The 20,584-nt window shown below is 36.3% G+C and overlaps 2 protein-coding genes across 3 annotated transcripts in view; one reads left to right on the top strand and one right to left on the bottom strand.

Moving 5' to 3' along the window:
* Window positions 1-9,788, top strand: part of STAP1 (signal transducing adaptor family member 1) — a 40,694-nt gene extending 30,906 nt beyond the window's left edge. The window contains exons 7-9 of one of the 2 annotated variants that reach the window (XM_059922907.1): window positions 3,735-3,804; window positions 6,056-6,152; window positions 9,452-9,788. In XM_059922907.1, the coding sequence (XP_059778890.1) occupies window positions 3,735-3,804; window positions 6,056-6,152; window positions 9,452-9,483 (199 nt within the window). In that variant the 3' untranslated portion in view covers window positions 9,484-9,788. Of the gene's footprint in view, window positions 1-3,734; window positions 3,805-6,055; window positions 6,153-7,616; window positions 7,722-9,451 lie in introns of those variants that run through there. The other variant, XM_059922906.1, reaches the window with a different exon arrangement.
* UBA6 (ubiquitin like modifier activating enzyme 6) overlaps window positions 6,473-20,584 on the bottom strand; it is a 98,333-nt gene continuing 84,221 nt past the window's right edge. Inside the window, exon 34 of the mRNA XM_059922904.1 lies at window positions 6,473-6,910. Coding sequence (XP_059778887.1) covers window positions 6,899-6,910 — 12 coding nt within the window. The 3' untranslated portion in view covers window positions 6,473-6,898. The remainder of the gene's footprint in view (window positions 6,911-20,584) is intronic.

The raw sequence follows: 20,584 nt of genomic DNA, 5'->3' as shown, positions 1-20,584 counted from the left end.
CCTGTGCTACTGTTCTGCATGAAATGAACAAAATCCTGAGATCTAATGGCTCTTTAAAGACTGTATATTTCCTGCACAATAGCAGCAAGATCTCTTTTAAGGTGGTCTAAATTAGTCCAACTTTTGATTTGCATTTTCCGAACAAGTGAGCTACGAGAAATAACAGCGTTTTCTGTTGTAAATATGGGTTGTGACCAAATGCAATGAGTTTCTATACTTAGGATATAGATCTGATGTCACAGTTTTTATTCATATTGTATTTGTTATATTTAACCTCATTAGAAAGAGTCTGGCAAAGGAGTTCATATCAAAATTACATAAGTCTATTTTTAGTAAACATACTTCCAGTTTAAATTCACATAGAAATTCATGCTTGTACAGCTAATGGTCATAAAAGTTTATGACATTTCATAAAACTGATCATCCCTCCACTCTCAAGAAAAGTTTATATTTAGAAAGCAAGGAGTGAGGTAGAGTGGTCCAACTAGAGCATTCTAACACTGGAGTCAGTATGTGCTTATTTAGGCTTTGGGGAATAGTTTATACCTGAAAGTGGCTAGGAAAAATTTTAACTGTTTTTGCACAAATATTCCTTATGAGCCAGATATATCTATGATGTTAAGGATTATCATATGTGTTCTCTAATGCCTCAAAATAGGTCTTTTGGAATGCCTGGATTTAATATATTCTGTTTAACAGGTCACAATTTTAAAGAATAGCAATTGTAGAGACTAGTAGAAGTTTAGCTGGTTAGACTGTATCGCAGTAGTCTGTAAAGACTTTGGCAGAAGTCTAGACCATTAGGAAGCACTTGTGTTGCCCACAAAACCAATTCACTCTCTTACAGGTTGTAGGAGAAATGTTCAGCCATGCAAGTTTAGACCAGTGTGCCTGGTAAAACACTAGCTAAAAAGGATAAGTTGGTTTACAAAGCAGTACTTGAAAGTAAAATTATCTCCATCTGTTAACAAATCAATTGTGGGAGAAAAGATTTTAGTTCTCAGGAAGAAGCAAAAGTCCTTCAATGACAAATTATCAGGTGACTCCTCTCTTGATGTAAAATATCATCCACTTTTACCCAGCCCAGTGGTGTGTGACTTCATAAGACATAAAGCTGTTCTTACAACAAACGTCATAATTTGGTTTTGTTTTCTTAAAATTGTTATGAGTACGTGGCAAGCTAGAAGTATAAACACTTTGGAAAGCCATTAGCCAAGAAAGCAATAGAAAATATTTACCCAAAATTCATTCCTCTGCAAAAATCGGGGTCAGGAGCTAAGAACAGTATTTATAACCATATTTAAAGCCACACATATTTTTTTAAAGACAGGTTACTTCTTTTATGAGGTGGTAATCAAGAAACCTCAATATAGCAAATTTTATCAATCTAGATTTTCCCCCTCTCTCTTTATTCCTTTGGAAAAAAAAATATGAAAGAAAAACACAGGTCTGAAATGAGAGTCAAAACCTAAGTGACTTCAATGGAATTTTTTTTCTACCTTATTTTCTGCCTTAGCACTTAGTCCTATTAGTCAAAAGTTCCAAGAGACTCTGTTAACTATTGCTGCTTTTCCTCCCACAGCTTTGCCATGGATGATGATGATGATGATGATGATATGATGGCTATTATTAACAACAACAATCACTGTCCCCACTTATGGGGTACATTTGTGGGTCCTCTGTTAAGTGCTTGACAAACATTTCCTTCAGGCACAATAAAAACTGAGACAGACAGTATTTTCCATGTTTCACAAGTGAAGAAACTGAGAATTACAGAAACTACTAAAAAAATGCATTTAAAAAGTAGTAAAACATAGTTATAATTTACTGTCTACATGTGACAGACATTGTACAATACTAAGGATTTTTCAAACATTAATTCACAACAGCACTGTGAAACAGGCATCACCATTTCCATTTTATAGGTGAAGAAATGAGGCTCAGAGAGTTCATACAGCAGAACCAGAATTTGAACCTAGATCTTTCTGGTTATAAAGGCCATGCCTTTCAAGCTTTCTATCGGTCTTCCAAGGAATAATAATCACTTACGTCATAGGAATAAAAAAATTCTAATGGGAATTGGTGAGAGTTTTCAAAAGTATGATTATAAAGGTCTTTTCATGTAGGGACAAAGACAAAGACAAAGCCAGAGTCAGCCACCCCAAAAGAGGGTAGTTGTAGGATTTCCTCCACCCAAAGTTTTCCTTCACCAGCCTGTGACTGATTCCTGAAGGTTCAGCACTAGGAAATAATTTTTGGTTTTCCTTAAGAGGGAAGAGGGTAGGTTAGGTTTTATCCCATGTTTTGAGAATAAAGCTCTAAAGTGATTGGAAAAAATTGTTAGCTGTTTTCCAATGTGATATCCTATTAAGAGAAGATTTGGATATTACAGTAGATGATGAGAGTCCCTTAAGTAGAACTGTAGTTCAGTCCCAGAGGAATGTGACCTGGAAATGGAGAGAGGAGTGATGAAAAAGAACGTGGGAGGCCTTGTAGACAAACTTAACCTGATAAACAATTTTGCTTAGGCAGCTTCTGTAAACTGGACAGATGTTGAATTAGTTTGTCTTTCAAGCAATGGAGGCGTAATAAATGCTATTAACTTTTCAACATTAGAAAAAGTCTTGGTCCTGACACTCCTGCCATATGAATCAAGGCAAACATACTGGCTTCTGCTCTCAGTATAAATTAGTTCTAGCAAACAGCACTATTAGATGGGTTCCTAATATTTTTTTAAAAAAATAAATTTATTTATTTATTTTGGCTGTGTTGGGTCTTTGTTGCTGCACGTGGGCTTTCTCTAGTTGTGGCGAGTGGGGGCTACTCTTCGTTGCAGTGTGTAGGCTTCTCGTTGTGGTGGCTTCTCTTATTGCAGAGCGCGGGCTCTAGGCGCGCGGGCTTCAGTAGTTGTGGCGTGTGGGCTTCAGTAGTTGTGGCTCACGGGCTCTAGAGCACAGGCTCAGTAGTTGTGGTGCACGGGCTCAGTTGCTCCGCAGCATGTGGGATCTTCCCGGAGCAGGGCTTGAACCTGTGTCCCCTGCATTGGCAGGTGGATCCTTAACCACTGCGCCACCAGGGAAGTCCCCCAAATATTTTTTAAAATTCAGTTTTATAAATATTTACTGTGTGCCTAACGCTGGAGTACAAAAGGGAATTGAATGTGCTCCTTATTCTTAAGCAGTTCTAGTCAAAAAATACCATATATCTAGGGTGGTAATAATTTAGTGCTGTGTCACTACAGAAGAGGAAGACATTAGGATTCATCTACTATACTTACATTCTCACCTACATGTTCGTATAATACTTAACACCTACCATTTTCCATATCTCTAAGTTAGACCTGAAGTTAGCAGATTATCCACGGTGGTATACGGCTAGCAGGAAGAACAGCTACTGAGGGCATTCTCATAGGAATAGTGATGAAGAAAGGAATTTGCTTTCAGTTAATTCTTTCTACTTCCCTTTTAATATAGAGAATATAGATTTGACATGTATATGCCTACATAGGATTTTATAATATTGTCTATTTTATATCTTGGTTATTCTTTCTCATTCATCCACTCAATGACCCAGGTTTCCTATATCCCTAGCGTATAAACCCCCAAAATGAGACATAGAAAACTAGAGTAATGGGAACATAGTTTTACTGTACAGGTGATATTTTATACTCACTTTAGTTTGATTTGACCCAATAGTAAGTATACTTAAATGAAGATGAACTTTTTTTTTTTTAGCCTGCCAAGAATCAAGCACTACAAAGTGCTGAGTGTAGGAAAAAACTACACGATTGAATTGGAAAAACCTGTAAGTAACTATTTCTTTTTTGTTGATTAATTTTCTCCTGCTTCCTCCCAAACCTACCTTATATAATTCAAAGTAAGGTGGAAAAGCAGACTCCTTGCCTAGGAACATAGTGCTGGCGAAAAACAGCCATGTTAATGGGTCCTGAAGGTAGCAGACATCCAGGGTGAGAAACGAGATGCAAGAGCAGGTGGGGGAGGCAGAGTAGAAGATCATCTGCTATCAATTCTTTCCACTTCTTTCTTTCTCTGAAGATCTTTATCAATATAATTGTCTCAGGGAGAGAAAAATATTTTTGTTAAGCATCTATTTTACATACTCCAATTAGAAGTATATAAGTATTCCAATGTGCTTATTTATTTATTTATAAATTTATTTATTTTTGGCTGCGTTGGGTCTTCGTTGTTGTGCGCAGGCTTTCTCTAGTTGCAGAGAGCGGGGGCTACTCTTCGTTGCGGTGCACAGGCTTCTCATTGTGGTGGCTTCTCTTGTTGCGGAGTATGGGCTCTAGGCGTGCGGGCTTCAGTAGTTGTGGCTCGCAGGCTCGGTAGTTGTGGCGCAAGGGTTTAGTTGCTCCGTGGCATGTGGGATCTTCCCGGACCAGGGCTCGAACCTGTATCCCCTGCATTGGCAGGCGGATTCCTAACCACTGTGCCACCAGGGAAGCCCCCAATGTGCTTATTTCTAATGGGAAAAAAAATATTTAAATGCCTGGTCCTTTAATACCCACCATGCAGAAGTTCAGAAATTCCCCTCTTAATAGTAACAAGTAGTGAAGAGAGGATTTCTTCCTTGTCTTCAACCCCTCTCCTACCCCAACTGACTTGTAGTCATAACTATTCGATACTATGTTAGGCACAGAGCCAAATACTTCACACACGCCATCTAATTTAATCTTTATCATTACCCTGAGGTAACACCTATTATACAGGTGGAAAAACTGGTATTTACACTGGTTTCAGCCAGTGACAATGAAGTAATGTGGCCTGTGGTCCAGGATGCTGGGAAAAGGAAGCATCTGTAATCTCAGGCTGCAGTGGTGGGAAGATTGGGTCAGGAAAGTGCTATCACTTAAATGGATTCGATGGGTCTTGAAGATGTTTATGATATCTTCTCTAAAACTGAGCTCCTAGTTCCTCTGCCTTTCCAGGCCCATTGTACTGACCAGAGAAAGGGAGTGTAGCGTTGAATTTCTTATGGTCTGGCCATAACCCTTAGAGTGCAGACCTTTACCAAGAGCAAGACAGCTGCTGCTTCATATACCCCACTTACATCTTTGCCATAAATGCCTCCCAGAGATTTTCAGTTCTCATGTCCACGCCTGACTGGGCTTTTTCAGAAATTCTAATGAAGGAAACAGAGAATTAGATTGCTGAAGGATAATCCAAATAACCAAGTGACTGGAAGAATGGCTGGGGAGGAAGAATGTGCCTCTGCAACAGGTGAACTGGGGCTCATTTATCTGTCATTAGCCCCAACAGTCCCTAGTGTACACAAAGTGAACAGCCTGGATTATTCTTTCACCTTTCATACTCCCCAATCCTATCCTTCAACCAGGTTGTCATTCCGTGAATTCTTTTTCCTCTTTAAGTTTACCAGGGATATTCAGGTTTAACCTGGTTTTACTTGTCAAAAAATATTGGCTTAGGGGGTAGCAAGACATTTTAGTTACTCCTAGCCAAGTAAATTAGCCTGTTACAATGAGATATTAAAATGCTAAGTTCTCTGGCTTTAAAGGGGTCTTTAGTTTCAAGCAGAAGAAAGCAATTATGGTTAACAAGCAAAAAAAAGAATTTAAGAACATAGGAAGCCCACAGAATGACTGGAAGGCAAGAAAACCTTCAGGGACTAGGAAGCAGTTACTTGTACTAAGCATCATCTGATTAGGAATCTGCTTTCTTGATCCTCTACTCTAGTTCAAATTTCAGGAAGGGAGCTTTTTTGGGCCTAACTTGAATCACATTCTCATACAGTAACTGGGAAAGAGCAGAGTAACTAATTATTGTCCACCAAATTGTATACAATAGGAAAGGGGTAATTTCTTAATAGGGAATTAGATATGGTTATAAAGGAGAAAGAAAATGCATGGGTAGGTAAAACCTTGGCCATTCAGCAAGCTGTTAAAGTGAGGAATTGACACAATTTTCTGGAGGATAGGAAATACACAGTAATCTCCATTAAATTTCATTTGAGCTTTCTCTTACTCTATCTTTACACAGGTGACACTGAGCCTTCTCTCATTCTCTGTATACAGGTAACACTCCCAAATCTTTTCAGCGTCATTGATTATTTTGTGAAGGAGACTCGAGGAAATTTACGGCCATTTATATATTCAACTGATGAAACCCTTGGTATGTTCTTCATTTCATTGCTATATTAAGAAAAGGAAAACAAAACAACAACAAAAAAACCTATATATGATTTGTAATACCAACCAGGTAGGATTATATAGTTCAGCCTTTAAATTTATCCATTTGGAAATCATTTTGTCACTGACCCTGTGAAAATAAGGGAAGTACCAATAATTCCTGGTGGATACAGTATATGCCCACTCTAGAGAAACAAATCCTGAGGCATGTATTGTGACTATTAACTTCATTCCATCATTCTACTCAACTTTATCAACTTTATCAAACAAATTTGATGAGAAGAAAGCCATACAGAGTCACGGAAACCAAACAGGGAATTTAAAGGTATGGTCTGTCAACAATGTCAGATGCTTGAGACATGAAAATGGACGAGGATTAAGGGGACACTATGGGGATTGGTCATTAGGCAATAGATGACTTGAGAGTGCGATCTTATTCCACTGTAAAGGCAGAAGGCAGAGTGCAAGATAACAAGTAGTGGGTGGGTAGTGAGGAACTACAGATGAAGATCGTAGTTAGGACTGGCTGTGGGGCCCCTTGTTCATAAGTTATGAAGAATTTCAAAACAGTGGTAGCAGACCATTAAACCAAGCATGAGACCCAGTGCAAGTACACAGTTCACATGACCACAAAGCTGGCCCTGTTTGTAGTCCAGTTTTTGGCAAAGCAGGGCAGGCTGGACGTGACAGTTTCTTTCCATCCTTTGAAACAATCCCTGGTGCACATGGTCACTTGACAAGCTGTAAGCAGGAGAGAAAAAATATCTACAGATTATGAGGCAAAACAACTTGGTTTGGTTACCGGCATCAGGGCATATCTGGAAAGTCTCACTAATTAAAAGGACGGCAAGCTTTAAAGGTCCAAGTTTTAAAACATGGGTATGACTCTTGTGATGCCAAATAATTTTAGTAAACTCAGAGTCTGAAGGAACTTTAGAAAATTATCTAGTATAGTGTCTCATTCTGTATAGGAATCACCTGCACACTCAATACAGAAAACATCTCTAAGATGTGACCAGTTTGTAAATTCTTAATGACAGCCACCTCACTGATTTTTGACGCAGCATTGTTCACTTTTGGCCAGCTCTCATTTTAGATAATTATTTCTACTACTGAGTCTGAAACATTCTTCCTTTACCTTATACATATTAATCCAACTTTTGGCTTTAAAACAACACATGGTTTTAAAAAGCCCATCAAATATTTAAAAACTGCCACCATGTCCCCCCTTAGTCTCACTTTGTCAACTACAGATTATTGGTCCCGTCAGCTCTCTCCTTCTCATCTTTGACCTTCTCTATCTTAAAATATAACCACAAAGGATGAACATGTTATTATAGATATGTCAGCATAATACATTGCCTGGGCTTTATGCAGGAAAATACCACCTAATAGAAATCTTTGGGAATGTGCTATTAATGTGGTTTTTCTTTTTTTTTCCCCCCAGAGATGAAAGGATTTCCTGTAATATCTCTAAAATAATTAAAAAAAAAAAACAGGGGTGAGGGATCCAATATAATTTGCCTCCTCTATGGATGATATTGTGTCAGTTATTTAAGGCTGTGTAACAAACCACCCCTAAACCATGGTGGTTAAATCAACAACCGCTTTATTTGCTCATGACTCTGCACATCAGCAGTTTGGACTGGATTCAGTTGGGCAGTTCTTCTGCTAGTCTCACCTGGTGTCATTCACAGGACTATAACCAGCTGATGGCTTGACTGGAGCTGCAGGGTCCAAGTTGGGCTCATTCGCACATCTGGTGCTGGTGGTCAGCTGGGGCTGGCTGAACCTCTCTCTTCATGTGGTCTCTAATCCTGGAGGAGGTTAGCCCATATTCTCTCACATGAGAACTCGGAGTAGTTAAGGAGGGAAGGGTAGCTGCATGTACCTGGGCTAGGAATTCTTAGTGTTGAGAACAAAGTATGGCCCTCTTGGAGCTTTTCATATAGAAGCTGTGAACTGAATGATTCCAATGATTATGTTCCTACCCTTTTGCCAACAGCACACTATCTTGATTACTGTATCTTATGTACAGGGGTTATTTTTCTTCCTTTCTTTTAAAAAATTATCTAATTTGTATAAATAAAATTCTTTTTGGTGTATAGTTCTATGAGTTTTGACAACTATCACCACAATCAAGGCACAGAAAGTTGCATCATCTCAAAAAAAGCCCTAATGTTCTTCCTTTCTAGTCAACCCTTCTTCTCACACACAATCCCTGGCAACCACTGATCTGTTTCCATTCCTATAGTTTAGCATTTTTCCAGAATGTCATATAAATGGAATCACAGTATGGAACCTTCTGAGATTGATTTCTTTCACTCATTATAATGTATAGATTCACACAAGTGTTGTGTATTAGAGCTCACTCTTTTTTATTTATGAACAGTATTTTTCTGTAGGGAGGTACCAGTTTGTTTATCCATTCACCAATTTAAATATATTAGGGTTGTTTCCAGTTTTGTGAAATTATTAAGCTATATAAATATTCATATGCAGATTTTTGTGTGAAAATAAGTCTTCATTTCACTTTGGTAAAATATCTAGGAATGAGATTACTGGGTCATAAGTATATGTCTAACTTTTTATAAGAAACTGTAAAACTCTTCTCACAGGTGGTCCCACCTTTTTACATCTCTACCATCAATGTCTGAAAGCTCTGGTTGCATCCTTGCCAGCACTTCATATTATCTTTAAAAAAGTTATTCTAGACGCAGATGTAGAGAATGGACTTGAGGACATGGGGAGGGGGAAGGGTAAGCTGGGACAGACTGAGAGAGTGGCATGGACATATATACACTACCAAATGTAAAATAGATAGCTAGTGGGAAGCACCTGCATAGCACAGGGAGATCAGCTGGGTGTTTTGTGACCACCTAGAGGGTGGGATGGGGGGGGGAGGGAGGTGCAAGAGGGAAGGGATATGGGTATATATGTATACATATAGCTGAGTCACTTTGTTATACAGCAGAAACACAACATTGTAAAGCAATTATACTCCTATAAAGATGTTTAAAAAAAAGTTATTCTAGTAAGTTTGTAGTGGTATCTCTGTAATTTTAATATGCATTTCCCTAACAATTAAGGACGCTGAGCATCTTTTCATGTGCTATTTGCCATTCATATATCTAATTTGGTAAAATATAGGCCTAAATATCTTGCCCATATTTTTATTGGGTTGTTTTCTTATGGTGGAATTTTGACAGTTCTGTTCATATTCTGAATACAAGTCCTTTGTCAGATATATGATTAACAATTTTTTTTTCATTCTTTTAACAGCATCTTTTGCAAAGCAGAGTCTTAAATTTTGATGAAGTACAATTTATCAATTTTTGCTTCTATGGATTGAACTTTTGGTGTTGTAGCTGAGAATTCTTTGCCTAACCCAAGATCATGAAGACTTTTTTCTTATGTTTTCTTTTAGAAGTGTTACAGTTTTATTTATTTTTGGCCATACCATGCAGCTTGTGGGATCTTAGTTCCCCGACCAGTGATCGAACCCAGGCCCTGGCAGTGAAAGTGCTGAGTCCTAACCACTGGATCGCCAGGGAATTCCTAGTTTTATGTTTTAATTTAGGTCTATGATCCATTTGGAATTTTTGTTTAAGGTGTGAGGGATGAGTCAAGGTTCATTTGCATTTAGATATGTAATTGTTCTAGGACCATTTGTTTATAAAGATCATCCTTTCTTCATTAAATAGCCTCTACGCCTTCATAAAAAATCGATTCAACATATTTTTTGTGAATCAGTTTCCAATGATTATGTTCCTACCCTTGTGCCAACAGCACACTATCTTGATTACTGTAGCTTTACAGTAATTCTTGAAATCAAGAGGTATAAGTCTAACTTTATTCTTCTTAAAATTGTTTGGACCAATCTAGTTTCTTTGCCTTTTAGTATAAGTTTTAGAATCAGCTTGTTGTTATCTACAGAAAAATTCTCCTGGGTTTTGATTTGGATTTTGTTGAATCTATAAATCAATTCAGGGAGAAGTGACATCTTGCGAATACTGAGTCTTCCAATCGAGAAAGAAGTATATCCCTCCATTTATTTATGTTGTCTTTCTTTTACAATGCTTTTGTAGTTTTCAGCATACAGAGCCTGCACATATTTCGTTAGATTAATAGCTAAGTATTTAATTTTTTGGTGCTACTCTAAATGGTACTGTTTGAAAAATTCTGAACTCCAATTGTTCATTGGTATTATATAGAAATATAATTTTTGTATCTTATATTCCAAGATTTTGCTAATATCACTTATTCATTTCTAAAAGCCTTTTTTTTGGTTGTTGATTCCTTGGAATTTTATATGTAGAAATCATGTTATCTGTGACTAGAGACAGTTTCAGTTCAGTTGTCCAATCTGGATACCTTTTATTTATTTTTCTTGTATTATTGTACTTACTGGCTGGACTGTCTAGAACAATGATGAATTGAAATGGTAAGAGTGGATATCCTTGTCTTTCTCCCAGTTTTAAAGGAAAAACATTCCACCTTTTACTAATAAGTATGATGTTGGCTATAGTTTTTTTTTTATTATTATTATTTTTAAAATGCCCTTTATCAAACTGAGGAAGTTTCCTTCAATTCCTGGTTTGCTGAAGTAGTTTTATTTTTGTTTTTGAATCATGAAAGGATGTTGAATTTTGCCAAATGATTTTTCTGTACCTATTGAGATGATCATGATTTTTCCTTTTATTTGATTAATATGGTGAATTGATAGATTTTCCATTTTTGAACCAGCCTTGCATATACCCACTTGATCATATGTATTAATCTGTTTTTCAAAACAATTTTGTCTAGTTTTGGTATTAATGCAATGCTGGCATCAAAAAATGAGCTGAGAAGTATTCTCTTTTCTTTATAGTCTGTAAGATGTGTGTAGAATTGGTATTATTTCTTCCTTAAATATTTGGTAGAATTCACCCTATAGGCCTGAAGATTTCTTTGCTGGAAGGTTTTAAACTATGAATTCAGTTTCTTTAATTGAATTTAGATGTAGGACAATTCAGGTTATCTATTTTTTTCTTGAGAGTATTTTGGTAGTGTCTTTCAAGGAACTGGTTCATTTTTTCTGAGTCTTCAATAAATAGTCTTCTGACCCAGGGCCTGGTACAGAGTGGAAACTGATGGATGTTGGTGGAATAACTGGATGACTGAATGCCTAAGCATAGCATTGGGGAAGGAGGAAGCAATATTCTCTGTTTCCCAGAGGAAAACTGTCACTCTCAGAAACACAAAAGGACCATCACAATTATCTGTACATGTCCTACATTCCAGGCTCTATGTGAAGAGCCAGGATTACATGAATCATCTCGCCTTACTGCTCCCAAGAATCTTATGAGGAAGATATACTATCTATCTCCATTTTATAATCAAGAAAAGCAACACTTTAGTTTTCACATACATTTAAAGAAGTCACACACGAAGCTAGTAAGTGAAGCTTAAATCCAAATCCATGTTCATTTCTGAAACCTCTTTAAAAAACCTTCTTAGTGGTTCTGCAGCTCCAGTGATAAATATTTGTGTATATTCATATTCTCTCTCCCCTCACTCCATCTTTTCCTGTGTCTGTGGGTTAGGAGTCTGGACCTGGCTTAGCTGGGGCTTTTGCAAAGTTGCGATCAAGGTGTTGGCTAGGACTGGGTTTTCATCTGAGACTTGACCTGGAAGGATCCATTTTCAAATCAGGTTGTTTGGAGAATTCACTTCTTGCAGCTCTAGGATTCATAGCAGCCAGCTTCTTCAAAGATACCAATGGAGGTGGAGGTAGGGAGAAGGAAGGAGGGACTATTGAGCAAATCTACTAGCAAGGTGGAGTCTTATGCAATGTAACGTAACGATGGTATTGACATCCCATCACCTTTGCCATATTCTATTGGTTACCACGATTCCCATTTCCTGGTATTCACACACTGTGTAAACCCTGTATCTTGAGGGTGGGTTGCAACTGTAACTTGTTTGTAACCAATAGTGACTTGCAACCATATAGGTCCCTTTACTCTCCCCTCCATGTTATAGTTGTCATATATATTACATCTACCTAACACTGAAAACCCCAACAAGCATTATAATTTTTGCTTTCAATTGTTATAAACATATTAAAGAATGTGAGAAAAGTAGTCTATTATTACCTAGATAACTCCTACCTATTGCTCTTTCTTTTTCCTGTGGTATCATTTATCTTCAACTTGAAGAACTTTTACTGAATCTATCCAGTGATCTTTTTAATTTCAGTTTTATTTTGAAAATTTCTGCTTGGTATAATTTTTCTTCCTTTGTAGAGAACATCTATCCTACTGTTTGTTTCAAGAATATTTATCACCATCTCATGGAGCATAGCTCTTCAAAATCTTTGACAATTTCAATATCTTGGTTATTTTAGTGTTGGCATCTGTTGTCTTTTCCCTTAAGAAGTGGTCTCGTTTTTTTGCCTCTTTGTTTACCAAGTAATTTTGAATTGTATCTTGGATATTTTAATTTGAATATTATGTCATGAGCCTCTGGGTCCTATTAAAATCCTCCGGAGATTTTTCTTTTAAGCAGGCAATCATCCTGATTAGATTGAATTAATTTTGCCTTACTTTCTCTGGGAAGTGTTCCAATATCAGTTCAGTTTCAAAACCTTTGGTATGTTGCTTTGGGGCTCTCTTACGCATGTATATCTCAGGAATTAGCCTGGGACTTAGGCAGTGGTTTCTTTAGTTTAGTTCTCTGCTATTACTATTATTCTGGTGGCTCAACTGGTTCAGCTTGCTTTGTGATCAGGAACAAATTATCAACCTCCCTGCATTTTAGATTCCCTTGTTATAGGAGTAGGGAATGACAGATGAACAGAGTTAGAAGGAAACATGAAGAGAGACTTCAGATAGTCACACTGTCTTCTGTAGAGTAATATATTTTCTTTCAAAAGCAGAATGATGATGGAAGAGTAAACTGGAAGGGTAAATGACAGTGGAAATAGGACTTTCTAAGAAAAACTACAAAAAAGGTAAAAATCCACTCTGACACATACTGCTGAAGCTTTCAAGTACAAGCAGGAAAATTGTTCATGTTGAAAATAAAGAACTACCCTCTTCCACATTGGTTCAATCAAGCTTTCCCACCCACAATTTCTAGGCCAAGAACCCACCACAGAAGGGAGAAGAGAGAGGTTGAAGAAAAATCTACATATTGCATAAAATAAAATGGTAAAACTATTATACTTTCATGTATCTTGGTAATTTATTATTTTCAAAAGGAAGATATTACTTTTAAAGAAAATTATCTCTATCTTCCTGATCCTGATTACAAAGTCACTTACTTGGATACCAGAATTAAACACTGCAGCATACAATTTCATTATCTTATCAGAATGAAAACAATTTACTAGAAAACCATAGTATATGGCTGTGAGGGTAACTCATAGATATATGCATTCCCATGCACTGATATAAGTTGAAAACATATGGTTCTCTCTAAATGGAGTTTTTATTTCCCAGGGCTTCAGTTTAATACATTTACCTCTATACAATCTCCACAGCAGATTCTCTAGTTCTCATAAATTCTAGCAAGTCCAAAAAAGCCTCATAAGATTTTGTTAAAATCTGATTTGACCAATTTATGAAATGTTAAGTTATTTTAATTACCCAGCTAAAAACTAGAGACATGAAAAGTACTAGGAGAAGTCCTTTCCCAACGGAAATACTCTATGCCACACTTTTTGGTTATTGGCAATAAGTGAAATTTATCATTTTCCATGTTTTCCCTCAAGTTGTCTCTTCGCTGGCTCAAAGTCAACCCATACCTCCTTTTGTAAAAAACATTAATTTATAAGGATGGTAAAAGGCTACATAATCACCCATTTCACAAATACAACACAGTATGAGACTAATCACTTAGAATTCCTTAAAAATACTAATTCTTCAGCCCCACACAAGATCTACTGAACTAAAATCTCAGGGACATTTTTTCATAAACTTTTTTTTCTTGAAAAACAGGCTTCTAAATTGATGGTCATTCAAATTGGGAATCAACTAAGAATCAAAAGATATGGCTTATATTCTACTCCTGGTTCTAATTATTTCAATGTTTGGCTTCTTTGGTTTCTTCATCTGAAAAAATGAAGGGGTTAGCAATGGATTCTTAAGGTCCTCTTAGCTCCAACACCTTATAAAGATGTATCTTTATAAGAAGAAGAGAGTAGATCACAAACACACACAGAAGAAAGACTACGTGAGACAGAGGGAGAAGATGACCATCAACAAAGCCAACAAGAAAGGCCTCAGAAGAAATCAACTCTACTGACACATCAATCTTGGACTTTTAGCCTCTGCAACTGAAGAAATATATTTCTGTTGTTTAAGCCACTCAGTCTGTGGTATTTGTTACGGCAGCCCTAGCAAACTCATTCAATGAGTTATCTAGGATGCCTAAAAATATGCAGACTCCTAAGCTGCCCTCAGACTGAGTGAATTAATTTCTGGGGGTTGGTCCAATAATCTGCTCTTTTAAAACACATCACAATAAAGTTTACTACACACAATAAAGTTTGTGAAATACTTCTCTGAAATCTACCATAATATCAACTGTTAACTGATGCATAGATTACAAAAGATCGACCTATCTATCTCTTATTCTCAAGGGCCTCACAATTAAGTTAGTCCAAATATAGATAAGCAACAAGAGACTCAAGAGCTCCAATTTGTTACCATCTCAAATGTTAAGAATGAATTCTTGCAATCTAAAAGAAATGCAGTTCTTAATATAGGACGCTTAAAAAAATGGACTCGAAGATAGTGAGGCAAAGTGGTTGACTGCAATAAAGTGAAAGGAATGGACAGGGAGAAAGAAATCAAAGCCCAGGGCCTGACCAAGGTGGAGAGTCTAATAGAAGGCCACCAACACATTGAGCTGGGAGAAACAACAGGAAAAGAGCCACAAAAACTGCAGAAATTGAAATTGATGAAACCATAAAATGGCCCTCATAGTTTAAATACATGTTAGACAATATCTGCAGAGGATGGGAAACTATAAAAAGTGTTCTAGCAGTTTTAAAAAAGAGAACCAAATAGAACTTATAGGACTGAAAAATACAACCAAAATTAAAAACAAAATGGATGGATTTAATAGTATGTATGAAACAGATGAAGAGAAGTAAAGTAGAATATGTCAGAAGAAATTATACAGTATAAATCCTGACAAGACAAAAACAATTGGAAAATACAGAAGAGAGGGTGATAAATATATGGAAGGCAGAGTAAGTCTGCCACGTGTAATGAGAATCCTCATATAAGAAAAGAGAATGGGGATATAGGCAATATGTGAAGGAGTAATGAACTAACAAAACACACAAATCTAGATTCAAAGAGCTGAACAAATCCTAAACAGGATTAACAAAAGAAATCCATACCCAGACACATAATTATACCACATACAATGAAAGCAGATATTTGTTTTCGAGATGTAATATTTAGCTTGACAGTTGACTCAAGAGCCAAAGAGGAAGTCATAAGAGAGTAGAAAAATATTTCCAACATGTTGAAAGATAATAAAGGCCAAATTAGAATTTTACATTCAACAAACATACCTCTGCAGAATGAGAGCAAAATAAAGATATTTTCAGACAAAGAAATCATGAGCAAGTTATGCTACCAGTGGACTGTCACAATATGAAATTCTAGAGGAAATATTTCAGGTAGAAAGAAATTGATCCCAGATGGTAAGCCTGAGGCACAAAGGAGAATAAAGAGTAAAGAAAGTGATATATATGTGTGTGTATAAATATAAACATTGACTATATAAGAAAATAATAAAGTCTATAGAATTAAAAGACGTTGAAGTACTTGACAATGGAATTAAAATACAAAACAAATAAAATACATGACCATAGTATGCAAGCTGCTAGTTAGACAGTTGTTCTAGTTATTACGTCTGGGTAACAAATAATCCCCAAACTAAGGTGCATGAACAATCCATGTTCACAGATTCTGTGGGGCAGGAATTCAGCTGGGCACAGCAGGGATGGCTTGTCTCTGCTCCATGAAGTCTGGGGCCTGGAACCACTTGAAAACTTGCTTACTCATATGTCTGACACCTGATGCTGACTGTAGGTTAGGGGTCTCAGTTTCTCTCCTGGGGGCTAGTTTAGGCTTCCTCACAACATGGTATCTGGATTACAAGGGTGAGCTTTCCAAGAGGGAAAGAGCAAGCAAAAGAGACTGAGAGCCAGCCATGCAGATGCCATATAATCTTTCATGATCTAACCTTGAAGTTGTGCAATAACATATGCTGCATTCTGTTGTATTAGTTGAGGTAGTCATAAATTCTTGTTTCAAAGTAAGTGGAAACATTCTGTTGCTTGATGGTGATTGGGGGGTGGCAAGCTTCTAGAAAAGCATGTGAGACTACAAATATCGCTGTGGCTATCTTTGGAAATTATAATCTTCCCAAATGTAAAGATAATGATTAACTTTGGTCTGACTTAATCTGAATATGCATGTTGTAATATAGGGTAATCATCAAAAAATAAAAGCCACTAAAGTAGTAAAGAAAAAAATGTGTATAGTTCAGGAAAAGAGAAACCGTATTATTTATATTAAGAAAGAATTTAACATAAGGAATTGGTTAAACAGGTTTTGTGAGAAGTCAAAATGTCCGCAAGGGACACAACTATTAAAGGGAAGAAAGTAGGATTATTAGAACCTGGAAACCTAGAACAGATACCCTGCAGAGAGCCAGAAAAAAGGTAGACCCTGGGAACCAACCACAACTACTGGGAGAAAAGCCATTGCTGAGGTGATGCTGATGATCAGGAAGCAAATGGCAATGGTCAAAGTCTCTTCTCCCGTTCTCCAGCTTTCCAGTCTCCTTCTAGTGCCCCCTATTTGTGGAACCTAAAGGAAGCTAGATGGTGAAGGAGAAATATAGTATTCTCCAGAATTCTCCAGAATACAGAAGGGTGTCTAGAATTGAGAGACAGTTAATAATTGGCATAAATGGAATTAAAAAACAAAAGTAAATACAAATTTAAAAAGGCAAGAAAATAGAGAAAAAGAATCATAGAACAAGCTAGACAAAAAACAAACCCCCATAAAATAAAATGGCAGACATAAATCTATTAGTCATGATATTAAATGTAAACGGCTTTAGTGTTCCAGTTAAAAGACAAAGAATATCAAATTGGATTTAAAAAAGAAACCCCAAATCCAAACTCTATGTCAGTAATGAAGGAACACTCTCCTAAAAAACCCAAGAGTTGAAGAGGAACAACCCCTAATGAAAAATGGAAAATAAAGGCTGAAAATGAATGAGGTAAGCATCTACCGCAAGAAATTAGAAACAAGAACAATAAAAAACTCCAAACAAAATAGAAAAAATAAGTAATATTGATAAAAGCAGAAATTAATGAAACAGAAAACAAACATAGAGAGGATTAATAAAACCAAAATTTGGATCTCAGAAAAAACAAATCACTGTCCCCATTTAAAGATTATGTAGACTATCCAAAAGAATTTGCAAATAACTTACAAGCATCATTAGAGTTTAGTAAGTTTCTAGATACAGAAGCAATACAAAGATATCAATTACACTTTACACATAATCAACAGGAAATAAAGTGGGCTGAGTAATTTGGATTTAACATTCTCACTTGAGAATATTTAGAAATATTTCAAATATATTTGAAAAAGTATTGGATGATATTAGAAAGCTAAGTTAGTGAATAATTATCAAGTTAATATCTGGGAGAAAATAGAAATTCATAAAGGAAATGAATTCTTCATTTGTGACCACTTGTACTCTGGGAGATTTTGCAGATTTTTAAGAGGCTACTGAGAAGCTGAGCAGAGCTAAGGGACTTGGGATTCAAAGGTAGAATGTAGTGCCAGCCAAGAGGTGGGGGCACTAGCTCTGGTAACCCAAATCCACACTTAGTAAGCCTGAAGAGTTTCTGAAGTAAGGATTAACAGGAAGTAAGGGCACTAGTACAGTTAGCTCAGCTCTGAGTCACATGGATGACTCAGAAAATCTCAGTTTCTGAAATTGGGTCAAAATGATCCTGAACTACTAGTGCCCAAGTGCCTAGTAGAGCACATAAAAAAACTCTGTGGAGGATGAAAATATCTTATTGGGCATCAAATTGCAGTTGATCTTTGAACAACACGGGAATTAGGACACTAACCCTCTGCACAGTTGAAAATCTGCTTATGACTTTACAGTCAGTCCTCTGTAACCAAAGTTCCATTTCCACAAATCATATAATACTGTAGTATGTAGTATTTAGTGAAAAAAAAATCCACACATAAGTGGACCCAGGCAGTTCAAATTTGTGTTGTTCAAGGGTCAACTATATTTCTACAAGCAAGCTTTCAAATATAATATTGGCATACAATTAAAGATAACCACACAGACTTTCTGTTTGAATTAAAAAAAAAAAATCCCACAAGGACTCAGAGGCAAAGAATATACAAATCAATTTTCACTGCAAAGTAAAGGAGCTGTTACAGTGGAGGATTACTGGACTGAATGTCAATATTATGACATAGTATGAGTGTGTTTCATGTTTGGTAATTGCAATCATTGTTGCTTTTGTTGTGGTCATCCATGTACAATGCTTGGTGTCAGTCTATTTTTCTCTTGTAAAAATAAAATACAGTGTGTGTGTGTGAAAAAAAAAAAAAAGATAACCACACATACAAGGATACAAGATAAATAAGAATTAGCAGAAACAAAAATATAAAAAGAGACCCCAGGAGAGCTTCAGATTTGGGAATTATTAAACACAGACTATAAAATAATCATGCTTTTCATGTCCAGGTAGATAAAAGATATAAAATTTCAGCAGGACAATTAGAAACTGCTAAGTGATAGATTTACATGTTTGAAATTAGAGAACTGAAAATACAAAGGGCTAAAAATAACCAAGACACTTTTACAGAACTATAAGTTGGGAGGACTTGTTCTGCCAAATATCAAAAACAATGTATCAGCTATTGTGATGAAGAAGTATACCATCACAGGGATAGAAAAGAAGGAACAAGAAATCCAGCAAGAGACGTATACATATATGGATATGACATAAGACTTTGGTGGCACTGCAGAAAAGAACAGACTTCAGTAAACGGTGGTGAGACACTTCCTAGCATACACAAAATTAATTCCTCTTGAATTAAAAACTTAAAATGGGGAAGTCAAAATTAAAGCTTTAGAAGACAATATAGAGGAGTATCTTCATGACTTTGTGGCTCTAGAGAACAGTTTTTTTAAAACTCACAAAAAAATCTAGCCTTAAAACAAAAAATTGACACTTCGCAGTACCTGACCATTAACAAATTCTTTTTAACAAAGAGCATCATAAAGAGAGGGAAAGGCAAGCCAGAGTGGGAAAAAATATTTGCAATTATATAGCCAACTAAGAACAGGATTTATAAAGATCTTTTATGAATCAAGGAGGAAAAAAAACCTGCCAACACAACCAAAAAATGGACAAAAGAATTGAAAAGTCACTTCACAAAAAAGAAAGAGTGGCCAACAAACATATAAAAAGGTGCTTAATTTCAAGAGTAATTAGGGAAATGCAGAGTAAAACTTCAACGAGATATAACTGCACATCCAACAGATTGGCAAAATTAAAAAAAAAAATCTGTTAACACCAGAGATGAGCAAAGTGGGAAAACACGACATCTCTATTGCTCAGGAAAAACTTTGTTATTATCTAATAAAATTTAAGACGTGAATATCCTATGACCAAGGAATTCCATTCCTAGGCACATATACCTTAGTTACACTAGGCAATACATAAAATAATGTTCATTGTGGAACTGTGATTACCCACCCCCCAAACATCCCAACTGTCCACAGTCAATAGAATGAATAAATAAATAGTTGTATATTAACACAAAGGTAAAATTATACATCAATGACGATGAATGAAGTATTGTTACAAGCAACCACATGGATGAATCCCATGTTGAATGAAAGAAGCAGCCACAAATGAATGTATTGATTCTATTTACATAAAGTTCAAAAACAACAAAAGTAAACTGTATGTATTGTTTAGGTACATACATAGGTGGTAACACTATAAATAAAAACAAAGACACAGTTATCACAAAAGGTAGAAAAGTGCTAACTGCTAGAGAGTATGTGTGGGGAAGCTGGTTGTGATTGGGAAGGGACCGCAAGGGGAGTTTCTGGGCTGCTGCCAATGTTCTATTGATTTGAGAGCTGGTTATGCAAGTAGTTACTTCAAAGTTATTCTTTAAACTGTGTATTTGTATTTTATATACTCTTTTGAATATATGTATATACACACACACACATACATATATGTATATATATATGAATATATATTTCTTAAATAAACAAAGCTAAGACAAGGCAAGACAAAAATGAACAAATTACCTACTGATTACTTCCTGTGACCCCCAAGAT

The sequence above is a fragment of the Balaenoptera ricei genome, chromosome 5 (genome assembly GCF_028023285.1).
Source record: "Balaenoptera ricei isolate mBalRic1 chromosome 5, mBalRic1.hap2, whole genome shotgun sequence".
Lineage (NCBI taxonomy): Eukaryota > Metazoa > Chordata > Mammalia > Artiodactyla > Balaenopteridae > Balaenoptera > Balaenoptera ricei.
Note: the sequence above shows the minus strand (reverse complement) of the source record. Positions and strands in the feature narration are given on the sequence as shown.